Raw genomic sequence first — 24,606 nt, forward strand, 5'->3', positions numbered from 1 at the left:
TGTTTGAATTATTCATTTACTCTCCAGATGCACTTCTTATTTACATGTATTTATTATTGAAGTGGAGGTCATCCCACAATGTTTTTGCTTCGGGTTTTTTTTTTTCCCATGTGGTCAACCCCACCCCTATCCATGACCCCCGCAGAGACAGCAGCTCGTATCACCCAGCTGTTAGGCTGCTGCCAGAACACTATCTCATCGGGGAAGGCGTGTCGGTCCCCGAATTACTCAAAGTCCCTTTGTCCTCAATCAGTGCCCAGACCTGCGACACTCATGGCGGCTGCACCGGTCAGGCAGCGTTGCGGCTCCGGGGGGCCCCGATCCCAGCTCCCACCCTGCTACTTCGAGGGCTACCTGGAGAAGCGAGGACCGAAGGAAAAGGTAGGTCCAGTCCACCCGGGGGTCATGCCGCAGGCTGCCGGGGATCGGAGCGCGTCGGCGGTCGGTGTGGGACGTGCGCGCGCCGCCGCCTGCCGTGCCCGGCTGATCCACCATTCCCTGGAAGCTGTCAACTTCCTTGTTGTGCTGGAATGGGCGAGGCGATCTGAGCGCTGGCTGTGTGGGCATTTCGTTTTCCACGAAACGGATGGGTCGGCAACTAATCACTCTGCGACCATGGGAATCGAGGGATCCGCGCTGATGTCAAGACGCTCCGCGTCTTATCTGGGGAACCGGGCATTTCTTGGCTGTCATCAACATCACATTATATGCTCTAGATGTCGCAAACGAATCCCTGCCAATTTTCATATAGCCTATATATTTTTTCACATCACACAGTCTCAAATGCATAAACACTTACAACCTTCTAATTCCCTGAACTGCATTTTTAAGTAACGTTGTATGGAGTAATTCTCAAATTATTCTGCTTTTTGTCTTATTTGAGAGGTGAGGTGACAAAGACACCCCTCTCCTCCATGTCCACCCATCACTGATTAGGCTCGTTTTAATCCAATACAGGCTGGTAATGTGACACTGGCTCAGGTGCTGGATATTACAGGGATCCAAAGTCCCATATTGGCAGCAGCTGAGACTCACTTAAACTATCTTTCTCTTGGGACAGGAAATGGGATGAGAAAGGGGCCTCTGGGGGAATACCCATTGCACAGCTGGCCACATTCATTGGCATTTAGGGTAAAGGTGTCTAAAATGCTTTTAGTTTTCCATTTTATTCCAGTATATAAAATTAATGCTGGTGCGTTTATTCAGCGAGTGTTGCCAATGCTTTGTCAGAGCAGCTTTTGCCAACAGGACTGAAATCAGCTGTATAAAATTAAGGCTTTAATACAGAGAGAGGAATCTTTGACAAATCCATCTGAAGAATTCTGTCTACATCAATCTAAATCTTCCTGTATTCTCTCTTGTCTTTAGTTCAGCACACAGTTTCTCAATAGCATGCATATAGGGGTGACATGTCCAAGGAGGAATATTTTGTGTCTGTTAACATTTCTGATTTGCCCATATGTTCTGGATAATCATCGGAATATAATGGTTTATGATGCAATTGGTTTAAATAGAAAAAAAAGTTGGCTATGGGGATTTTACTTGATTTAAAAAATATATATATTTCTGGTATGTGGTTGTCAGATAAATATGGGTCCTGGTTCTGTCAGTGGCAAAAAGAAACTGAGCTGTGTTACCTCCTGCTTATACCACAGGGTAAGAGAAAGTTACGAATTCCTCGGTGAAAGTTCATAGACTCTCTGATCAGCTAAAAAAAAAAAAAATTTCTTATGTTTTTTGTGTGAGATATGTTTTTGATGTAAAAAATATATTTGTTTTAAGGTTTTTGACACATAGTTTTCAGAGATGTGAATGAATGTAGCCGGCACTTTGCATGAAAAAAATCTCTTCTATTGCAACAACAGCTCATCTGTGCTTTTTTTCCCCACTCATGTCTGCTTGTTAATCTATATCTGACAGGCTTCCAGAAGGCTTTGGACTTGCCTTTGTGGGAACTCTTTGTATTTCTTCAATAACGCTAAGGATGCTCATGTAAGTTTTACTCCGTGTGCCTTCTTCTCTGTGTCTTTAATGCGTCACATTGTGCTGACACTAAAAGAAATTTGTGTGGACCAGTATGTGGAGAAACTGGACCTCAGTGGGTTTGTGTCCCTCAAAGATGACAGCAGCCGAGATAGAAACCTGGAAGCGGCGAGACTCATCCTCCGCATGAAAGACGGGGAGACCAAATTCACTGTATGCCTCTTAAGGAACTCATACTGTTATTTGCATTTTTTTATCATTAGAAACATCTTAATAAATATTCAAATGTGCAATTGTCTCGTTTAGGCACCAAACTTGGAGGCCCGGGAGCTGTGGAAAGGTTTCCTCTACTCCGTTATAGATGTGAATATCAGCCTCCCGCGTTTCTTTACATGAACCTTTTTACTTCGTGCCGTAATGCAAATATTCTTTCATCTTTTGGATTGCAGTTGAATGTCCCGTCCAGTCTCACGTTACTACCGGGCCAGTTCCAAATGCTGAAGGAAGTGGTAGAAAAAGAACGGACCAGACGGAGAACCCGCAATCCAGGGCGAGCTCCTCCTTCGCCCCTCTCTGTCCCCTTAGTGGGCGAGATCCCTCCGTGAGTTCTGCTTCCCTATTACATTTTTTAAAATTATTCCTAATTACTAACAGATATTGTTTTTAATCCACAGGTGTTTCCGTCCAGTGTCACGCACAGAAGCTGAAGTACTTTTGGAGAGACACCCAGACTGTGGCAACATGCTCCTCCGTCCAGGTCGAGACGGATGCTCGCTGGCTGTCACGACCCGCCAGGACCTCAATGGGTAAATCAACACCAAACATGGAGAGCTAAGTCGCATAAATGAATCAGTATTGCAACCTCTACCTTTGTCTCTCCTTTTAACATCCAGGTCAGTGTTCAGACACTACAGAGTCACTCAGAGAGACCAAGGTGGTTATGTTATCGATGTGGAAAATCCTGTAAGTGTGATTCTGTTGTCAGCATGGTCTATTAAAAATGTTGAATATCTGACTAGTATAAATGACAGGACATGTAGCATTCAGAGTATTCATTTAATACATTTACCTCGTCTGATTTTAGCTGTGGGCTTCAGTGAGATTCTTCTGGTATGATAATTCTGAGTAACATGTTTACAGAGTTGCTGCACAGATTTATGCCATTATCAGAAAGAGAGTATGTTCAGACAGAGCAGAAGCCTAAACCTATTGAAAACGGCTTCGCTCATTGACGTCAACCTCCTCTGGTTGTGATCTGATCATGAAAATAAACTCATCAGATTTTGTGGACAATTTCAGATTTTTCTAAATCTTTTTTTTTTATTTATCAGAATAGTTGTTTCCTTTCTAGGTTGTCTGACACCTTCTGTGCTTTCTCAGTCATACCTTACTGAAAACACCAACTTGGTGCTCCTCCAACTGTAAAACTTTTGTGCTACAGAACTCAGTGATTCTTACCTGGTGTGTTCACTGGCTAAAAAAAAAAAAAAAAAGATTTCGTCTTTTGGTTTCCAAGCAACAAAATCTCAGGGTCATTCAAATGTAAATTCTCTGATTTTGGTAACCGGTTGTTTTCTCAGCGCATCACAAATTTGAACACAAATAACAAACTGATGTTAGCTGGTTGTTTAGCTAGGCTATATGCTCCAGCAGAGCTTGCAGTCAGCTGCTCGACAGACTTCCTGTAGCTTGCCCATCGCAGTGTTTTTATAGCATTATCTAGTAGCGATGAGGGATGCCCCTTTGGGTCTCACACCATGAGTATTTGCCACAGTGAAAATATTTTGAAACAGCCAAAGGGAAAAGTGTTGGGTCTTTCAGCCAGCTCACCAGCAGTGCTGAGTAACATTGCTGCTGAAGCGCTATGTACTCTATGGATCTGGAGAATCATTCAGTCTCTCTAGTGTGAAGCTGAACTGGAAACAGTGATGTCACATTGTTGCAGCACAAGAGTGAATTATGTTCATTCTGTGGTTAGTTAGTTTGATGTCAGCCCTGGCCTTACAACACTTTAATGCACTGACTTTGGAGAAGTGAGAGATTCTTAGGTTATTGTTTTCACAAATGGTTTTTAGACATTTGCTGAGAATGAGGCGCACCTTACAGTGTCGTGGTGGCGTCATTTCATTGGTCTCTGTTTCTAAACTGGGACTGGCACGTCGAAAGAAAAAGTTTTACTAGCTGACAAAAATATTTGTTCCAAAAGGCAAGTTTTTGTTTACTATTACAATTAGTAGCTTAGTCAGTAACAGTCCGCTAACTGCAAAACTATGAATACCTGTTAAACACTTTTCATTTTTGTGAATATGATGCAAAAAACTTGAATTGGTGGGATTTTTGTGATAGACCGGCATCTCAAAACCTTCATTATTAAATGGAAAAAAAGATAATCTTAATAAATGAAAATGTGGGGCACGCATTATAAAAACCTGAAATTCTTCTAAATTAGTTTGTACACATTCTCCTTTGCTAAATTGCTCAAGATTAATATAATTACGTGGAATGCACATCATAAAAAGACTGAACAGAAGTGCAAGCTGCACTTTTCTTATTTTATGTGTAAAAAAAAAGTGTTGAATTGAGTCTTTTTGCTTCTGCTTTAGATTGCTTTATCCCATAAAGTTTGTGGTTGTACAAACTTTATGAGATAAAGTGCATTTTAAATTTATGCATTTCATCCAAATTGGTTTTGAAAATGTTTTGCAAAAGGTTAAAAAGATCATGTGCTGCTGCAGATTCCCTGTGCAACACTGCATGATGTCATTGACGCCTTGGTAGAGAAGACGGCAGGCACTCTGCAGCCGTTCCTTCTGGAAGAACCGTACGAGGAGAATATCAGTGAGAAAACACACAAACATGCATTCAAAAAAGAACATTTTTTTTCTGTCTCTCCTGGCTTTTTATTCAACTTTCAGGAGTAACTTATAATGTTAAGCACGCCAAATTTGTTCATATTGTTAGCATATGTTTCTGCTAATGACGAAAATGGAGAGAAGATCCTCCACACTGCCCCCTCCAGCCCCTTGCCCAGGGTCCCTGCTCTTCCTCCAAAACAAGGTTTGTCTTGGCCACTGAAGTCCTAGAGTAAACAGCGACAGACTGCCGTGATATTCACCTTTTTTTTTTTTGCGTAGACCGTTGGTGCACCAGCCCTCTGTCCCGGTCCCCGGCTGCGGACCGTCGTATCCTGACCTCACCGGTACCGGCCTCTCCCACCAACCCAATGAGGCGACTCATCTTGTCCCCTTCGCCTCTTACACAGAGTGAGTACAACGGTCTGTCGTCCGAACCTGCAGCAGCCAGGCGACATTTGGCGTCACTGCTTTTTTTTGTTTTTCAATCTGTTCACAGCACTGAATGACGAGCTCAAACTTACACTGGAGAAGAGGAAAACCGGCCAGGACTGACATGAGGAAGATCTTCAGACTTCTTTTCGAAGCAGCTTCAGCATGTTCTCATCCGGTGCCTTTTTGGTGGAAGACAAGTCACTACAAAGCCTCTTCTTTCTCCGAGGACTCGAGGGGATAAAAAAAAAAAAAAAGTCTCATAAAATGGTGCTGGCCTTTTGCTTTATCTGAATGCATCCGGCTGTTACCAACTGCCTCTACGACCAGTCATAGTGCCACAACAACTATAAATCTGCTGGTACATTCCAGACCACTAGCACATTGTTATTTGTCTAACTAGCGAGATGCTGAAGGTTCTGCTAATAAAAATACAAGCAAACCATGCACTGCAGAGATCTACTCCGGAGCAGCTGAAAGTGTAATTTCCAGGGATTTATCAACAGAAAGAAAGAAGATCCGGCTCTTTCAGCACAGAATCTTTCGTTCTCCTCCCATTTATATCAAGACTGATAAGTAATCCAGGTCGAACTGAAATGGAGAGAAACTGAATTCTACCCAACTTCTCTGCCTTCTGCTTCGAGATCTCTTTGAGGCTGATGAACAACTTTCATCACGTCGCTGATTGTTGACAGCGATTGTTCTTGCTCTCCACTCAGCTGCTAAGTGATCCACGTCTGACCTGCTGGAGTCGTCTGCTACTGTATCTGTTCTGTTGTGTGATGCCTTTGACTCCCCACTTCTCAGCCATGTCTGTAAAATTCAGCTGATTTCTCTTTCTTTGCCAAAAAGAGTCTCAATCTGCCTCCTGGAGTATTGGCTGCAAATCAAAGCGACAGAAACGTCATCAGCACACCATCTCTGCAGAAGCACAAGTGCCTGATGAGTCTGTTTGACAGTATTATGTTAACCTCTATTTCTCTATTACATATGATGGTGCTTAAAAGTAAAGTGTTTTTACCCTCATGTTTGACATTTTTGACCCCCTCCCCCCTGGATCCCTACAGATTGATATCAAACTGTGAACAACTGAGTAATAAGTGTCTTCATACAATGAACAATTTATTGAATGTTTGTGCATAGGTTGTTATGCATACATGGTTGTTATTAAAAATGTGTGTTTTTGATTAGTACGGAGACTATTAGATTTCTTCCTTGGGTCAGTTTGTGATCAAATGTTTGTCTGCACAGACCTTTTTTGGTTTTAAATTATTATTTGTATTTAGTATTTGTCTTACTGATGGAGCGAGAACATTGCATTAAGAAAAGAAAGGGCATCACGGTCATCAGGAAGACTGCTGCCTCAGCCGCTCTCCAAAGTACAGAGATTTGCTGTTCAGAGTACTGTCTCCAAGCATATCAATGGAAGGTTGGGTGGAAGGAAAAAATGTGATAGAGAAAGCACAAAGAACAGGGATAACCATCACTTTGAGTGGTTTGTAAAGTAATGCTCATACAATACTTTGGGAGAAGATTGGGCTATGCTAGGTTAGTCTTTCAAAATAGATCTTGCAAATATCTTTCAAATCCAAACTTGTTCTTTCATAATTCAATATTCAGGACATATTACACATTTCTAATCGGATTTAGAGACCACAGGCAATGCTGGAACTGGTCAAGGTGAAAAATACATTATGCTATCGGATGGTACAATGAGTGGCAGACATCATTAAAACACGGCAGAGGATTTTTTAAACTTAAAACTAATCATTTCTTAAATGTTACATAATACCAATAAGCAGCTATGATTAAATTGAAATACAGAAAGTGAGTCCTCAGTGTTTTAATGACTATATGTATCTGTCTTTATTTTTGTCCCTTTGTTGTATTACACAATGTTCAGGATAAATGTTGGCTTAAAATGAACAGTTTGAACACAGTAGTTGATGTTTTTTTTATTTTTATTTTATTTTTTTACGAGAAACTATGAAGTGAGACGGAACTTCTGCCATAATTCTGAAAGTGAAATGTTTCTGTTCCTTATCTTAACAGGAAACGGGACCAAAAAAAAGCCTCTTAAAATAGTTTAAGCTCTTACGTGACGGAGATGTCATGAGGCTTTATGAATTCCGTTCAGAAGTAATTTAACTTAAAATATGGACCGCTTTACACTGCAGTACTTGACGACTTGTGCGTAATGGCGCACAGTTCAAAGGAGATATCAAATAACATCAATAAGATTATTTGATGCATGCTTTACAATGCCCTTCAGAGGCCGCTGAAGGTCTGTATTTTTCCGTACTCCTGCAAATGATTAAATTAGCTACTACCAATGAACAAGTTAGTCCTTGCACAGATAATAGACTTCATCCTTAGGGTCAGATTTACGTTTAGTCCTCTGGCTGCATTGTCTGTAACGCTGCTGGTCGATGAGCTGCGCCCTCTAGCGTCTGGTAGTGGTGACCATCAGCAAATGAGAACTTGATTGGACCAGAGGTCAGCGCCTTCAGTCTGCGCCTCAGCAGCGGACGCAGACGCAGCAAACGATAAAGCAAGAGGAGGACAAACCAACTGTTCGTGTCGTATGTTTTCTTTTAGCGCCGGAAGTGGGCACAGAGATATTCTTCCGCTCACCTGAGCTCTCCTCCCCTGTGTGTGTTCATATAGACCCGCCTGAGACAGAAAGGACGGGCTTCGGAAGCGTCAGGGAAGAAGCGCTTTCTTTTTTTCTTTTTTTCCGGGGGGAAGGGAAAGCGGCTCAGTGGACTCACGTCTTATAAGGTACGTTTGAACGTAAGCCGCGGCTGTGTGCATTTTGTTTCACTTGTTATTTCGTCCCCCTGCAGAGCCGTACTTATTGTTGCAAAAGCAGGCATGTAAATGTGTCTGAGCAGGTGCTGGTTAGTTTGAATTTTAGCTTCCGCAATCTTGGGTGATTCAGTGGACAGGTAAAGAGACTCAGCGTCTGTTGACGGGAAGCCAAACTTTGAAGTTCTTGTGTTTGGTTAACAGCTTACCCAGCTTAAGGAACAATAAGATCAATGGTAGGCCTACTACTGAGGAGATGAGTTTCATTGAAATTACAAGACAGGTAAACTTATTAGAGTTAAAACAAAAGTACTTAATCAAGGTGGCTTACTGGCATGAATGTAATTTTACCCTATTCTAAGCCAGTTTTAGATTAAAAATTAAAATCAAAATGCTGTTCAGTATAGCAGCATTAACATCCGCATTTGTCAACGTTAACCAGTTTTTAACTTCTTTATTGCTCCAATAAATGAAACTGAGCCAATATTAATAATAATTTATGAACAGTTTGCTGCTGCGTGTGTTTTGGGGAAGGGTCGGCCATGTGGTGTTTGTTTAGTCATATGACAGAAATTGTGATGGAGCACAGAATTGTGGAGTGTTTGGCTGAAGTAGTGAAGCAATGTCAGCAGTGTGGTCGGTTTTGTCAAAAGCATTTGGGAAATGTATGTCATATTGGTTATTAGCCAAAGCGACAATATTAATTTTGGCTGGAAAAAACAGAAAAAAAATATACTAAAAAACAAATAAATACATTACCAAAGCTGTAAAAAGTCTCATGTTATCACTTGCTCTTTCCTCCACTGCACTCTGTTCCCCTTTAGCGACGATATATTATTGCCAACGGGAAAAGTACAGCTGTCTGTGAAATAGCTATACAGCTTCTAGACTGTAACTTGCTCTTCCTGCACTGAAGCATTTTCCTGAGGGCAATATTTTTGACCTGATTATTTTATCAGTTGGCTAAATGTTGCTGTGAGTACTTGTCATAAAGCTTGCAGTTTACTGTCGTAAGATGCTGAAGTCGGGTAGCCGAGGTGTAAATGCACTAAAGTCACATGCGTGAGCTGGAAGAAAATAAATTTAAGTGAGTAAAATTGTAGCTAATTTGACTGAACTCTTAAACTGGATTTGAATGAGACAAATATTAAGTTGCAATCTTTCAAAATTCACATAGGTCTTCAATGTAAATTATAAGAGCCCTACGAATAACTTCCTGAAATGTGCAAAACTCCAAAATTATCAGGGTAATGTTTACGCCCACCCATCACCGTGCATCTCGCTACTCCCTCAAAGACTTTCTGAAAACGTCAGAAAGCACTTACCGCCATTTTTGGTGCATAAAATCTCTATAGTTCCGTGTGTGTGTGTGTGTGTGTGTGTGTGTGTGTGTGTGTGTGTGTGTGTGTGTGTGTGTGTGTGTGAGAGAGAGAGAGAGAGAGAGAGAGAGAGTGAAACTGGCTTTGCTCCAGAATATGTGAAAGCATCTTCTCAGGTCCGCATTCTCTGACATGCTGAGGCTCATCGTGACAACATGTACTCCAACTCTGGCACACACACACCTCCTCAGCTGGGCCTCTTAGTACAACCTGACAGAACACTCCAGAATACGTACATTTTGTAAAGTTAGAGCAGTGTAGTTAAAGTTAAGTTAGTTCATAAATATGTCTTATGTGTTTGTTTTTTGTTTGTTTGTTTTGTTTTTATTTTTAATCATTTCATGATTTGAAATCATGAAATGATTATAGTGTTTAAGTGACGTAATATCTGTCAGTCCTTTGCGTTTCTTGTGTGGACAAGCAGGCATTTTGCAACGGTTTTCTACTTGCAACATCTCTGAGCTGAAAACCTCCGCGCTCACCCTCTGTGTTATAGAGCTCTGCACTGCAGAAGAGCTGAGCCTGACATCCCAGCACCCTGCTGAAGGCTTTTCATGGCTCTGCATTAACATCACTATGGCGTTGACAGAATTACTGCTGTGCTGACTTTAGCTCACTCTGCTTTGTTTTTATTGTTTTTTTTTTCTTTTTTAACATCCTGTGTTTAGTCTTATGCTGAACACTTTTTAGACCTCCTCTGTCTCAGGTCTGAAGCACTCATAGTGATATTCATACGGTTTTCTCTCTTTCAGCCTTCGTTGGCATTGTGTCTTCGGTCTGTCTCATCCGTCTCACCATGGACGGCCTGCTGAGCGGGGCCAGTGATGGGGCCAGTGCCCTGCAGACTTCATCACGTCACAGATGCCCCTTGCTGTCTTTATCCCTGTACGAATGACTGTTTTCGAAACAACAAAGCCCCCAAATTCCTCTTTGATTGAACAAAAGGAGCCATGCATCCGCTGCTATCCCTCAGTGTCTTCGGACTGCTGCTGCCCACGGCCTTGATGCATGTGGTGGACTCGCCCTTGGACTGTATCCCACGCAGATCTGTGCCCAGTAATAGTGAGTGTTGTTCTTTCGTCTTGTGTAACCTTGGTTTTTGAGTGTGCGTTGTCAGCTCCTGTTGGCTCACAATGCCGTACGTTTGGACGACTTGCCGATTTAAATGCCGAGTTAAGGACTCTTCTGTCTCCAGGCAACAACGCCCTTCTGTTTTGGGAGGAGGGCGTGTTCAACTACTCCACCATGCTGGTAAGAGAAGACCTGGACCTGTTAGTGGTGGGTGCCAGAGAGGCCGTGTTCGCTCTTGATCTCAGAAACATCTCCAAGAAAATTACTTCAGTAAGCACAATTCCAAAACTGATTCTCTTAAACCAACATCACTGAGACAGTTTTTATAAAATTTTATTTCACATCTAGAGACTAACATATTTATTCGTTCATCAATGTAAAATGATTCATGCTCAGTCAACTTTCAGGTCTATTATGTTTAGGTCTGGCCTTTAACTTGGCCGTTCAAACACAAAAGTGTGTTTTGATCTAAACTCGCAGCAAACTAACAGTTTATCACTGCATTTTATAGCTAAGGGAAAAATTATCAATACTAATTTTGGCTGGTCAGGCTAATATTTAAAATTAAATCCCATAAACTCTAAGAAGATAAAAAATTATCCAAAATGGATATTTTAGTGTGTGTGTTTTACTAAAATTATATTTTAAAATGTATTTTTGCCCTTCTGCATAGTCAGTGAAATTTTCTTTTTGGCATTAAACCCTTCTTATAATTTTCTGCATGTTTCTACTGATATTATGACAATGAGCTCCAAGTCTTTTAAGTGGAAAGGCCTTCATGCAAACCCCAAGTCTCCCTCCACAGATACTGTATATCAGATTGAGGTCGGCTTTCTGGCTGACCTCTCCAAAATAATAACTACATAACTTCTAGTAACAAAAAACATGTTGGTTAATTAATTTACATAGAAAACCCTTGATGGATCCTGTATTAAGGGTCCTGTGTCAAGAAAGATCAATTAAGGCAGACATCTTCATCTGGTCCCTTATAGAGTTTAACATATCTACACTTTCTGGTGACTCCACAGAACCAGAAGCATAAAAAAAAAACTTGTCTCTGTAATTTAGCAAAGATTTTCTACCATTGAAAAAAATAAACCTAACAACAATCTGTGGGTTTGCCTTTTAGGTTGAATGGAAAGTTTCTCCAAAGCAAGTGGAGGACTGTAGAAGAAAAGGAAAGGATGCAGAGGTTGTTTGCTTTACTGGCATACTGCCGTACTGCAACATTTATAACTTTTTGGATTTTAAAAAAATCTATTTAAATTGATATTTTCAGACAGAGTGCAAGAACTATATCAGAATACTCCATGAGATGATGGATGGGAAGATGTATGTGTGTGGAACCAATGCTTTCGATCCAGCATGTAAGAAGATGGTAATAACTTCAAAGCTGCTGTCATATTTTTATTTATTTTTTCATTCTGATCATTTTGAGAACTTGTGAAACAAGGTCATGGTTCAGCACTGTCCGTTTCTTGTTGCAGTTATATGTAAACGGGAGTTTGACATTAATGAAACCCGAAGACGACGGCAAAGGAAAATGTCCATTTGATCCGTTCCAAAAACATGCCTCCATCATGATAAGTGAGTTGAAATTCTGAATTGCAAATGGTTTGGGTGAAACTTGAAAATGCCACGGATGTTTTCATGCGAATCTCATTTCCTGGCAGAGAATGACCTCTACTCGGCCACTTCCATGAACTTCCTGGGCTCTGAGCCGGTCCTGATGCTCAGCCCGTATGTCAACCCCCAGTCCGGTCCCATACGCACGGAGATAAAAAGCTCCTGGCTTTATGGTAATATGGAACTTAAGTGTTGATGAGCATTTTTGATTGTTTTGATGTAAAGGCACAAGAAATTGTCCAGGTAGTGTGTGCTTGGTTGCCTTTCAACATGTGAGTTCATTAAAAAATTTCCTGTGCCCTTTGAAATTTAATTTAGTAATCTTAGTTCTACTAATGCACTAATATGAGAACAATTGCAAAGTTGGTAACGGGGACAATTTTCAATATTAGGAAAAGTAATTGATACACGCACCCCTTCGTCCCTACAGCTGTTTCCCTTTTTAAGTCAGCATAAAGATTAGCATGATTAGTTGGCTAATTGTGTGATTTCTATTTGTATGTATTGTTTTTAGAACTTTTCTGTTGTTTGCTTTAGTTTTAATCTCATTATTTGCTCTTCATGACTCTGATAACCACAATCTTAATACTGCTATTTTGGTCAATACGATACTCTGTACATAGATAAAAATGGCATAAAAACTACCGCAAACATGGCCAACCCCCCTCCTTCTGGAAAGACGTTATAATTATTAATATTGGTGTAGTTTTTGCTTATGGGACTGGCACCTATATGTTAAAAACTAACTTCCATCGCTTCCCTTGTCAGCATATTGTGCACTTTTATTAAGAGAAGAGACTTTAATCGGTAAAACTATCATTTAAGGAGTTAAATATTTGTTCTGTGTGTTGGGGATTGAAGTTAATGGTCTTATGTAATATGTTGATACCTGTCTGTATTTCTGTGTCTAAGGGACCCAGGTGTTTAAAGGAACCTTTTCATCTTGATCTTGTGCAGCAAATATATTTTTGTTTTCTGCTATTGCAGATCCCAACTTTGTTTCCATGGCATCGATGCCAGACAGTGAGAAGGCCGACAACGATAACAAGGTCTACGTCTTCTTCAGCGAGACAGCTGTAGAATTCGACTGCTACAGCAAACTGGCAGTGTCCCGCGTGGCCCGTGTGTGCAAGGTAATGTGAACAACAAAAACGCAAATGCACTTCCTCAGCCCCGCTAGTTCTGCCCTTTTCACTGCCTGGTAAAGAATTCTCTCTTCCCAGTTTCCATTTGGCCTTGTTTTGTGTCAGAACTGCTTTTGTGCCCATAGGGAGATCAAGGAGGTCTGAGGACATTGCAGAAGAGATGGACATCCTTCCTTAAAGCCAGGTTGGACTGTCCAGTCCCAGGCTCCCAGTTGCCTTACATTATCCAGGACTCGTTCCGCTGGTGTGATCCCTCTCTGCACTGGGAGAAGTGCGTTTTTTACGCCACCTTCACCCCGCAGTCGTATGTTTTCACCAACAAACGAAAGGTTTCTTCATGAATGGGGGCTTACACTCAATGACCTTTGGATTTCTCATCATGTGTTTCAGACACACATCTAAAATATCTGCTGTGTGTGCGTACCGCATGTCTGACATCCGTGAACAGTTTTCAGAGGGCAAGTACAAGACCCAGGCCTCCGTAGAAACGTCTTACATAAAGTGGGTGACATTCAGCGGAGAGGTCCCTAAGCCTCGGCCTGGATCTGTGAGTCCTACCTTTAATTCAGAACGTGTGTTGATGAAGTGTTTGGAGCAAAGCAGAATCTTAATGGGTCGCTCTGTTCTTTTTAATGAGTCAACTCAGCAGGAAACCAGTTCCTCCTGAACCCTTGATTGTGTTGTGCTCCTTTGCTCTCTCTCCTCGCCTTCCTCCTTCACCAGTGCATAAACAGTGAGGCTCCTAACTCGGAAATAAAAACCACTCTGGACCTCCCGGACAAGACCCTTCAGTTCATCCGAGACAAGCCGCTCATGGACCAGGCTATTGAGCCAATAGGGGGCAGACCATTGCTAACGCATAAGGGAGCTGCATTCACACAGATTATAGTGAAGCAAGTGCAAGCTTTGGATGGTGAAAAGTACAACGTCATGTTTATAGGCACAGGTGTGTGATCGTGTCCAGCTCTGGTTTTCATTTCCATTTTCCTACTAGACCCCAAATGCATGTTATTTACTTTTAGAATTATATTCATCATTTCTTGTCATGTGTTTTAATTTAAGATCAAGGCAAGTTGCTGAAGGCTTTGCACAGTGAAGAGATGTTCATCATAGAAGAAGTCCAACTTTTCACCCCTCCTCAGGAAATCAAGATTCTCAAGTTTTCCAATAAAACGGTAATATAAAGCCACAGCAGAGGAATTATAAAATCACTGTTCAGGTCTACAATACAACTTTGCTTGCTTTGTGTATGTTTTTAAACAGGGTCAGATTTATGTTGGCTCAGACATCAGTGTTGTTCAAATAGCACCAGCTAACTGCGAGAGGTCATCTACCTGTTTCGACTGCGTTTTATCCAGAGATCCATACTGTGGATGGGACAAGGGTGAGGGGAAATGTGTTTCTGTTTCCAGTTCACAGAGGTAAGCAGCGCTCAGTTTACACATCTCTTGAAAAAGTATTCATACCCCTTGAACTTTACACATTTTGTCATTTGACAATCACAGGCTTCAATGTATTTTAGTAGGATTGTAAAGTGGAAAGAAATGTATATAAATGATGCATAACATCAATCTGAAAACTGGTACCGGTCCGTCAACCAATTGATACCGGACCACGCAAGAAATAATTAAATATTTTTGTTTATGTATTATGAGTCTGGAGGATCTTTTATTTTGAAAATCCTTGAACCAGATTCTCTCAGTTACGTCTTGTGTGCCAACATTGAGCCCACAAGTAGCAAAATGAGTAGGAAACAGATCGCATGTCTTTGGAAAGTTTCTTTGCGGAGGGAGAAAGGACCAGAGCAGAGACAGGAGATTGGATTTATCCCGGTCGGTGATTCCCCACATTCTGCATGATATGGGGCGACCAGTGTTATTCTGAGAAACAAAATTTGAGTCTTGACCGGTCCACGGTAATAAAAAGGTTGGAGGCCACTGATTTAGAGGCTGAAATATCTAAACTTCTACCTGATTACCTCTGTATAATATCTCAAGCTCAGTCTCTTACAGGATTTCATTCAGACTTAGCATTATTCTGACCAGATCATGGCCCACATTAAAAATCACTACTGGGAGAATGGATAATTTACAAGGCACTGTACCTGTCTATTTTAAACTAAACTAGTATTTTAACTTTACTTTTTTCAGTGTGCTAATCCAAGATATGAAAGGAAATGCGAGTCACTGCCCTGATGCTGGTGAGTTAGTGCTCTTCTGCAGCATCATCACTGAGTATTGATTCACTTTAAAAGAAACTGAGGGTTTGTGGGTTGATAAACTAATCTTGTGGGATCTTGTTTTGATTTCAGGGCCTGTTGTTGAGCCTTTGTACCGGAACATCAGACCTGGAAGAATCCTTAAGCTCAGTTGTCCTTCACCTTCCAACCTGGCGAAACTCATCTGGAAGCGGAATGGCATACCTCTCCCACATTCACCAGAGGATGGACTGCTCATTCTGGACAACTCGGATGATGATAATAATAATAATAATAACTCTGGTCAATACAGCTGCTTGTCTGTGGAGAAATCCAAAGCTGGCGAGTACGAGACCGTTGTAGTCAGTTACGTGGTCCGCACGAGTTTTGAAAACAAGAGCGTTACTCAGGCTCAGAGCGGTGGTCAGTCTCACTCTGGACTGATAGCTGCAGTCGTCTTCCTTGTTGTTTGTCTCGTTCTCCTTTTGGCCTGGAAAGTTGTCAAGCGCCACATTAACCTGCCTTGTGATCGCACTAAAAAGAAAGGGGAAGAACCCCAGCAGACTCGTGACTTGGAGGCCAGGGACGCCAGTGTGCCTTTGGCGGCTGAAACACCGAAGAATCACACCAATGCGGGGGATGCACCATGTCAGTCAGAGGGGACTAACCCGCCAGGAGTAAACTTTTCGTCTATGCAGTTTGACGAGTCAACTATTTGAAAATGGCAAATGTTTTACTACAAAAAAAAACAAAGAAAATATTTTTTTTTTAAATTTTGTCATCTTGAATTACTGAGTGTAAAAGGACTAATTTTTTTAATTATTATTATGAGGTCAAAGATGACACGTTTCTTCAAGGTTTTCTTTTTATTAGCTCCATTGTTTAAAAAAAAGGTGGAAAAGAGCCAGAAGTGTACATACTTAGGGTAACATGCAATTCAATCTTCTAAACTTTTTTTATTATTATTTTAAAAATAACATTTATCTTTTTGTTTTATTTTTTGTTGGGCAAACATCTTTACTGGTGAAGGTCCATGGAGCCAAACATTCAACTCCCTGATGCTGCCCATTTTAGATTTTTTGGGTGATTTCCAGTTGTTTTTTTTTTAATGGTTTATTTTAGGTTGTTAGACTAAAATCCATTCTACGCTGTTAGTTTTACTGACTAAAACCAGTTACTCTGCTGAAGTTTTTTTTTTATACTTTGAAAACAATACATAAGTACATAAATCTTTCTATAAAAGTTGACAAAAGCGTTTCTGCTTCAGCTTCGGGGCTTGTAAAATCAGCGTATTTTCTACTCATAATTCATAGCACAACTATTTGTACCAGAGGGCAAATAGCTGCTACATGCTACTGTGTAATCAATTTTACTGTAAGCACCAGTTTGGATTGATGGATGGATGTGGGCATCCCACAACTTTAGCTGTTATTCATGTGCAGTTTGTAAGCAGTAGCTCTAAAAAAAAATTGTTCAGCTGACGGTAGATCTAAATTCAGGAGGTTTTTTCAATAAGTTCAAACCCTTTTTTTAAAAGCTTTCAGATGTTCAGACTAATTTTAACGCTTTTGGCACAAGTTTGATGCTTTTGTAATATTTTTGTGTGTTTTAAAATGCTGTAATTCTGCATAATCCTGATTATTTTTTTCAGGGGTTTCTACTGTAAACGGACTTGAGCCACTTTGTTCTCCGGTTGCCAGCTTGAAAAGAGTTTATTTTGAAATAAAGTTTTTTTATTTTTTAACTTAAAAAAAACTTCTTGACCTGGTTTTGTGATTCTGAACAAGTTTTATTTCGTTATGTTGGCAAGACAGGGTTTGTGAAGAGCAGATGTTGGAGTCACCTGATGTTGTAAATCAGTTTTCTGTTCATGACAGCTCAAGTTTTGACAGTGAAGAACTTCTTTCACCGACTCCGTTGCGTAATTATAGCACATCAGTAAATAAACAAATGTCAACATTTTTCCTAGACAATATATTTCTGCAGGTCTTAACAATGCAAGTGATCCACATAAGTTGAGAAATCAAGAGACATATGTCCAAACAACAGCTGTGTAATAAAGTGGGATAATATAAATATTGAAGAAAAGTAGCTGGAGAAAGTCGGCTGGAATCTGTTTGTATTTAGAAAGTAATTCTGCCCCCTTTCTGCAGCAAGGAAAGTAACTGACCTTACTGTCTGCAAGTAAATAAATAACAAGTTTGGTCCTGATTTATCAAATGTTTATCATAACTTAAATATCACGTAACCCATCTCATGATGGGTGGAAGCTAAGAGTTGTGTTGATTACTGATGCATTTGTAAGCTTCTGAATGTTAGCACTGTTGGCATCATAATCTGGAAGGGAAAAGAACATAATTTAATCATAAACCAACTATAACTAAATGCTTGGTAAAGACTTCTGGAAGTGGGGGGAAAAAAATTAAAAATTAGGTGAGTCAGGAAGACATTACTGGGAGGCGCAAGAAAAGTGTAAGCAATAGACTTAACCTCTATGCCAGCTCACTGCACAAAGACTCCAAAATACTGAATACTGAACTCATTGAGAGGTTTCTGGAAAATGTTTGGTCAAGTTAAAAAAAATGGGGTCAGGTGAGACTAAATGAAACATTTTGGAAGGAGAAATCACACTGCAAATCACCTGACAGCAGCAAACAAATGGGGAAGCATCTAAATATGAGGATGGACTTTTGAGGATGTGATAATATTGCATAAAGGAATATTGCAACCCTAAGGCAGTACAGGACTGCAATACATTATGCAGCCGTGTTCTATATATAACCTAATTTATGGATTACATTATTTTTCTACAAGCATATTTATGTTGGGAATTTCAAGTAAATAGCTCCGTTAAATATATATATTTATGTATCATTTTGAGTGATTTTTCCCACTGTCTGAGATTCGACCCCAAGCAGAAAATCGTCAAAAAATGGCAGCGTGCAAACAGCAGAGAGTGAAAAACAAATCTTTAATACGTATTTAGCCAACTACATTTACAGTTTCCTTTTCATACAACATGGCAAAATTTGTAGCTGAAGCTCTAGTTTTATGAGAGCAGCTAAAAAGAGCCAAATCATCCAATTTCCGTGAGTGAAATCAGGTCCCTGAGGATTTGGTCCATGCTGGTAACTTATTCATCTTCTATAGCGATATCTCTTGAAGTGGAACCACAGCTGGAAGATCCCATTGGCGAACTGACAGCGGAAGCCGTGTCGGTGTGAGTACTCCCACTCCCTGTTCACAATCTTAAAAGCGATGTCCTCGTACGGCGGCCCGGCGTGAAACCTCAAAATCCCAAAGTCCTTGTTGTCGGGACACGGCTCGAGGAAGTACTGAGGCGTGGAGCGCTTGTCGATCAGGTCCGGGTAGAAGATGTTGAACTTGTATCCCTGGACGATCTTGGGCGGCGGGTTGTCGAAGTCGTAGTGCGTCTGGTTGTACTTGTTCCACTCGAAGCCCGTGTGGACCCTGTTGAAGAAGCGCGGTTTGCGGGGACGGTACTTGTCCGCCCACAGGTACATCTTCCCGGAGACGGGGATCTCCACGCTGAACTGGGCCTCGTCGTTGCCCATGCCTTCTTTGGCTCGCCGTACGAAGGCGTCCTCTGCGCTTTCGCTGGCGTCACCTTAAAATACCGGAGGAAGAAACTTTTATTCACATGATGGTGACACGTCGGCTGTGTTTACGTGTTGCTCAGAAATGCCTTTTACCTGTGACCTGAAGCTGTCTGCGGGCCAACTGTAGCCGGTGTGCATCTTCCTCCGGGGTGATGGTGTGAGTATCCAGTGGCAGCTCAGACAGAGTGAGCAGAGTGGGACTGTAGCGACCCGAGTCGTACTCCGCCTGGCTCTGCTGGATGAGGTCCTCCTCCGTCAACACCGCCTCTTCCTTCCCCTCCTCATCCTTCCCGTCACCCTTCTCTCCTCCCTCCTCATCTTGGCTGCCAGCTGCAGAGGTGGACGGGCCTGGCCCCTCTTCATCCTCCTCCGTTTCTCTGTTCTTATTTCTTCGGGATGAAGATGCTAACAGACCGCTCTCCTCTGCTGTTCTCTCTCTTGTTTGCCCTTGCGTTCTTTCCCCATCCCTAAAGAAGAAGAGACTTTGTGTCAAATTATTTTATTTTTAATCTAGTCACTTTCATGTGGCTTATCTACAGTCACTTCCAAAACATTGTCTCCTTGTCTGACATTCCCACACAAAGCAGTGCGTGACTGTGACATCGAATGAAAAAGAGACAAGACTTTCTCGTGTTTAACAAATAGAAACCTGAAAGGTGTGATGTGAATTCAAGTTCACTCTCTTTATTTTGGTACATTTTAAAAATTGAAACAGAAGCGACATCTCAAACTCTGAATACCTAATTAAGAACGATCAATCGATTATCTGAACTGGAAAAAAGAAGTATGGCAGGTCAGCAAGCCTACCAAGACATGACCATCCACCTAAACACTGGTTTAGGTGGATGGTCATGTCTCCAGGAAAATACTGGAGGAAAACCCGTTAGATGATGCAAAACGTACAGTCAGAGCGACATCAGAATGGTTTAGATCAAAGCTGTCAATCTGTTGTAAGGCTTAAATTGATGTTCACAGGTCTAATCTGCCTGAGCTGAAGCCAAATTGCAAAAATTGTAGTTTTGCAGAGATGGTAGGCAAGCAATAAAGATGCTGAGTTGGAAATGCAACAAAGAGGAAGGTCTACCAAGTATGGACTTAGGGCAGCTGAATACATATTCAGGTTCCAAAATGCAGCACAATTTTTTTCCCCCTAGAAAATCCTCACAAAATATTGTAGTTACGCTTGCAACGAGACGAAATGCTTTTCAAGACGCCATCTGTGGAGCCATTACAACTTACTCGTCTTCCTCGCTCCTCGGTTCCTCTTTGATGATGGGGAACAAAGGTTCGCTTTCCACTCCCTGCTCTTGTTTCAGTTTGAACAGCTTCTGACGCAGCACGTCCTGATGGCGCTCTCTCAACCTGGGTGTTAAAAAAACAAACACAATTCGTACTCCAGCCGAGCTCAGATGCTCCACAGGCAGCCTCTCGGACCTGCTCTGCTTTCATCCATACATTTCCGTGTTTTCTGAATGAGTCATTCGGAAAACACGGAGTGCAGCTCCTTTCTCACCGGGCTCTCGCCATGTAGACCCGAACTTGCTGCAGCAGACTCTCCCAGTAGCCGATATCAAGATTGGATCCCCCGGCCCGGATCTTTCCCTCGATGTTCAGGTGCAGCGCCTGCAGCTGACTGTAGGTTTTCCCTTTGAACACGGTCTGGACGTCGGTGCTAACTGCTGTGTTGATGCCCTCACGTCGATCACCTGAAGGATGAAATAAAGCATCACATGTCAAACGTCTGCGTCTTAAACTCAACATGCTGAGCTATAGGTAAATTAGTAGAAGAGCTCAGCAGCTCTTGATATGCATCTTTGCAGGGAGCAAACATAAGTAGATAGCCAAATTCAAAAATGGATAAATGTTTTTTGATGAACTCTAACTAGTCATTCTTAGGGTGCAAAAAATTGCTTTGGAAGAGTGTAGAGCTTAAACTCTGCATGCAACCGATAAAATATTCTAAGTCTGCCATAGAAAAAGTAAGTTTAGCATTATGCATTGACGTTCTCTCATAACAAACTGAAACAGTTTGGTAATCATCTAAAACAACAGATATCACATCCATATATATATTTTTTTAAATATGGACACTGCAGCATTAAAGCGTCCATACCGGGTCCTTTCCCAGACGCTTCCAGTTTCCTCAACTTGCTGATCTCATCCTCAGTGATGGTCGTCATGTCTCTCCAGAAGTCCACGTTCTTGCCCTGCTCCAGCTCCATGTAGACCTTTCACATAGACGGCCATAAACACAGTTTACTGGAATAGCAAGGCTGAAGCTGAGCCAATATAAAACATCACTTGGGTTTGGTCTAAACCAGGGCTCTGCGACCCCTGTGATCTCAAAAACACAAAACAATCAGGGTCACGAAGGGGAAGAGGTGTTGCTGTCCATGTGTTTTTTTTTGTTTTTTTTTTGCTTAGTTATGTGACAGTGAAGCAGGACTGTGTGTGTTTAACTGAATCAGAGAAGTGGCGCTGTGGTCCTTTCTTCTAAAGAAAGAAAGAAAATTCATTTGGAGCCACTGCATTTTTAAAGAATCAAAAAAATACCAACAGCTTGAAAGGCAGAGTCTCAGCATTATGTTTCAAGACAGTCGGTTTTTGGCAAGAGACTATGCAACATATCTGTTCACACACAGTAACAAGGGAGATTTAAAGTTTTCTTCCACTTCACAAATGTTACACTAAGCATTACTTTGTGTTGGTCTGACAAAATTTGGTCATGGACACACCTGCAAAGGTTTATCCAAAATACTTCAATGTAAAGACCGTTTAAGTATTAATCCGCCGCTGACCTTTATGTCCTCCAACAGGTCCTCCATGTCGGTGACAGTCAGTCCATTAAGGAATGTGTATGGTTCGTGCATCTCCACGGCCAGATCGTCGTCCTCTGCACTGATGTATTTCGCCAGAAGGTCGATGGGTTTTGCGCGGCCATCGCGGATTCTAATCTTGGACCTAAATTGACAGTTTTGGACAACGAGATAAATACGGTTCAGTGAATTACTTTGAAAAAAAAAAAACAAAAAAAAAAAAAGACACCCTTGCACACTAGCCTTAGTTTGGCCTGCTGCAGGTGGAAGTTGTCCTCCTGTTCAGCCCAGGTTTTGAAATGCTCGGCCTCTTTCTCTCTCTGCAGCATCTCCAGCTCCGTCTCTCTCATGGCTTTCTCTCGCTCCCGCTCCAGCCGCAGCTGCTTCACCTGAACGAGCGCGCAGCCAGCGTGATTACACACAATCCACTGCCGCCGTCCTCCGATTTTGAGAGGAAGCACCGTTCTCCGGTTCCTACCTTCTGCAGCTCTCTTCGGTTCTCCTCCTGGATGCATTTGTTTCTTTCTTTCAGCTCTTTTTCGCTGAAATGGCCGATGCCCTTCTTGTCCAGCGCCTGAAGCACAAAAATACAGTAAAAAATCGTGATGGGAAACGTTTCGGTTTAGAAATAATGGGTCAAACGTCTCGGTAAAGAACTGACTTTCTGCCATTTGAATGTGCCCAGCAGGTTGTTGTCTCCAAATGGGTTGTCTGCATTGGTGTATCCCATGTATTCTTCGCTCCAGCCCATCTTCTCCCTCCTTTTCTTCTCCTTCGCTTCCTTCTTCGCCAGCCGTCTGGCTCTCTTCTCCTCTGGCGTCTCCAGGGCTTTCATCAGCTCTTTCTGTTTCTTCCTCTCCTCTTTCTCTTTGACTTCGAGGTTCTCGTTGTCCGAATCGGAGCTCTCCGAGGAGTCGGACGCGCTGGACCCCCGCTTCTCTCTGCGCCTATCGTCTCTCTCGTTGCTCTTCTTGCTCCTCCCTCTCTCCCTGTCCTTACTCCTCTTGTTCCTCTCTCTGCTTCTGTCTTGTTTCCGGTCCCTCGTCTCTCTGCCTCTTGGTGGACTCCCTCGTTCAACACTTTTTCTCCGTCTCCTCCTCTCTCTGTCGCTGCTTCCGCCGCTCGAGTCTGAGCCGGACTGGGACCTTCCCTTCCTTAACTCCGTCTCCTTCCCCCTTCTTCTCATCTTGGAGTTGTCTGAATCAGGACTGAGAAGAAAACCGATTATTTGTATGAACACTACACATTTTATGCATAGCAAACCGTTAGAATGGTAGAAGTAAACCTAGCCAGAAATGACAATGGAAATAAAACAAAAACACATTTTGGTAAAGGTGTGGAAATCCACTGTAGTATTTCACAAAATGCCAACCCTGTTAAAAACCTACTTACGAGGAAATCGACTAATGATGATTTAGAACAAAATCCACAGCATGACATATTATTCTAGAGGCAATAATTTGTATCTTAGGTGAGTCTGACTAATTTTTACAAGAGTTTTGCAGCAGCAAGACTATTGTCTTTAAATCAGTGCAAAACTCCATATTGTTGGCATCAGTCGTGTTTTACTTTTTCTCTGCGTCCAGAATATTGCCACAGTAACGTAAAAAAAAACTGCGTAAGAGGATGTTGACTAAAGGGAACTATTTAGGGCTAATTATTGTGTCGGATGTTATCACAGAGAACATGCGTCAACGTCGTTATTTGCGTCCATAAACAAACCCAGCTAGCCATTACCTTGATGACCGAGCTTTCGACCTGCTGTTCCGCCGGTGCTGCTCTCTTCGTCTCCTGTCAGCCTCCGAGCCGCTGCCGGACCCGGATCGACCCCAGCGCTGAGGCCGCCGGCGGACCGGAGATCCATGATTTGAGGCCGCGCTGCTGCTGTTGCTGCTGCCGGATCTCGCTCGTCCTTGGGCGGCTCTTCTGCCGTCCGGAGACCTACTGCGGCCTCTCCTCTCGTCTGGGGATCGTGATCTGCCCATTTTAGACTTATTCCGCCTGTCTCTACTCCGACTTCTGGTTCTGGACCGGGTCCTGCGTCGCGATTTCGAACCCATCGCGAACCGAACTGCTGCACGGGGCCCGAGAGGAAGTCTGTCGCGTAAATAAGACGTAATGATGAAATCACTCGTCCAATTTTAGAGCGCAAATAACTAACCCGGAAATAATACGTGGACATATGTAACAAATGTATATTGCTGTATTATTGTTTTTAAATAAAAGCAATAAGGGAAAAATAGCACAAAGGCATCGCGAAGGCAAGTAAAAGCCACCAATAGAGGCCCTTGTAGAAACTGTGGCGCAAAATATATACGTCATAATAAACTACAAAACAAATAAAAACAAATGCGCTGCACACTGCCGTATTTGTACTAAGACAGTGTTTTGTACCGTTTGTGAGTCTGATATTTAATTAATAAACCAACTGTCTCCATGCCAATCACATTTCAGTGTTGAATATTTCAATGTATCAGTCTGTAACCGCAGAGTGAATGATGTTGACAAATGGAAAATCCAAAAATCTATATTTTGAAATATTAATTTAATCTGCTCGCTTGCCAAGGTTCACGAGTCTCTTCATTATATGTTTTATGGAAAGGGACATGTGGCTTTCTGGTCAAACTTAAAAGGGATCTGTCAGAACGATCCAGAGACAGTGTGTACAGCACAGTTC

General features: G+C 41.9%; 3 protein-coding genes across 4 annotated transcripts; 2 read left to right on the forward strand and 1 right to left on the reverse strand.

Annotated features, from left to right (window-relative positions):
* The first annotated feature begins 100 nt into the window (after window positions 1-100).
* On the forward strand, window positions 101-7,177 carry stap2a (signal transducing adaptor family member 2a). The gene is made up of 11 exons (XM_055032699.1): window positions 101-381; window positions 1,921-1,992; window positions 2,077-2,196; window positions 2,290-2,346; window positions 2,433-2,584; window positions 2,658-2,789; window positions 2,877-2,946; window positions 4,719-4,821; window positions 4,945-5,040; window positions 5,118-5,246; window positions 5,335-7,177. The coding sequence occupies exons 1-11, from the start codon at window positions 109-111 to the stop codon at window positions 5,388-5,390; spliced, it is 1,260 nt and encodes a 419-aa protein (XP_054888674.1). The 5' UTR covers window positions 101-108; the 3' UTR covers window positions 5,391-7,177.
* Window positions 7,178-7,763: 586 nt separating this feature from the next.
* On the forward strand, window positions 7,764-17,409 carry LOC129361686 (semaphorin-4E-like). Of its 2 annotated transcripts, XM_055032697.1 has the most exons (16): window positions 7,764-7,840; window positions 7,935-8,048; window positions 10,207-10,516; window positions 10,650-10,795; window positions 11,655-11,717; window positions 11,805-11,903; window positions 12,013-12,112; window positions 12,199-12,324; window positions 13,139-13,284; window positions 13,422-13,600; window positions 13,687-13,843; window positions 14,020-14,242; window positions 14,359-14,471; window positions 14,560-14,717; window positions 15,447-15,496; window positions 15,608-17,409. In XM_055032697.1, the coding sequence occupies exons 3-16, from the start codon at window positions 10,405-10,407 to the stop codon at window positions 16,210-16,212; spliced, it is 2,277 nt and encodes a 758-aa protein (XP_054888672.1). In that variant the 5' UTR covers window positions 7,764-7,840; window positions 7,935-8,048; window positions 10,207-10,404; the 3' UTR covers window positions 16,213-17,409. The 2 variants fall into 2 exon arrangements, with proteins under 2 accessions (XP_054888672.1, XP_054888671.1); XM_055032696.1 differs by having other exon boundaries at window positions 7,771-8,048.
* Window positions 17,410-18,445: 1,036 nt separating this feature from the next.
* On the reverse strand, window positions 18,446-24,026 carry cactin. The gene is made up of 10 exons (XM_055032695.1): window positions 23,667-24,026; window positions 22,591-23,137; window positions 22,408-22,503; window positions 22,173-22,318; window positions 21,912-22,074; window positions 21,227-21,341; window positions 20,627-20,819; window positions 20,353-20,475; window positions 19,207-19,580; window positions 18,446-19,121 (listed from the first exon to the last, which is right to left on the reverse strand). Exons 1-10 carry the CDS (start codon window positions 23,987-23,989, stop codon window positions 18,631-18,633), a joined length of 2,571 nt encoding a protein of 856 aa, XP_054888670.1. The 5' UTR covers window positions 23,990-24,026; the 3' UTR covers window positions 18,446-18,630.
* Between the last annotated feature and the right edge of the window lie 580 nt (window positions 24,027-24,606).

Source organism: Poeciliopsis prolifica, unplaced genomic scaffold (genome assembly GCF_027474105.1).
Source record: "Poeciliopsis prolifica strain line A6 unplaced genomic scaffold, Auburn_PproV2 SCAFFOLD008, whole genome shotgun sequence".
NCBI lineage: Eukaryota > Metazoa > Chordata > Actinopteri > Cyprinodontiformes > Poeciliidae > Poeciliopsis > Poeciliopsis prolifica.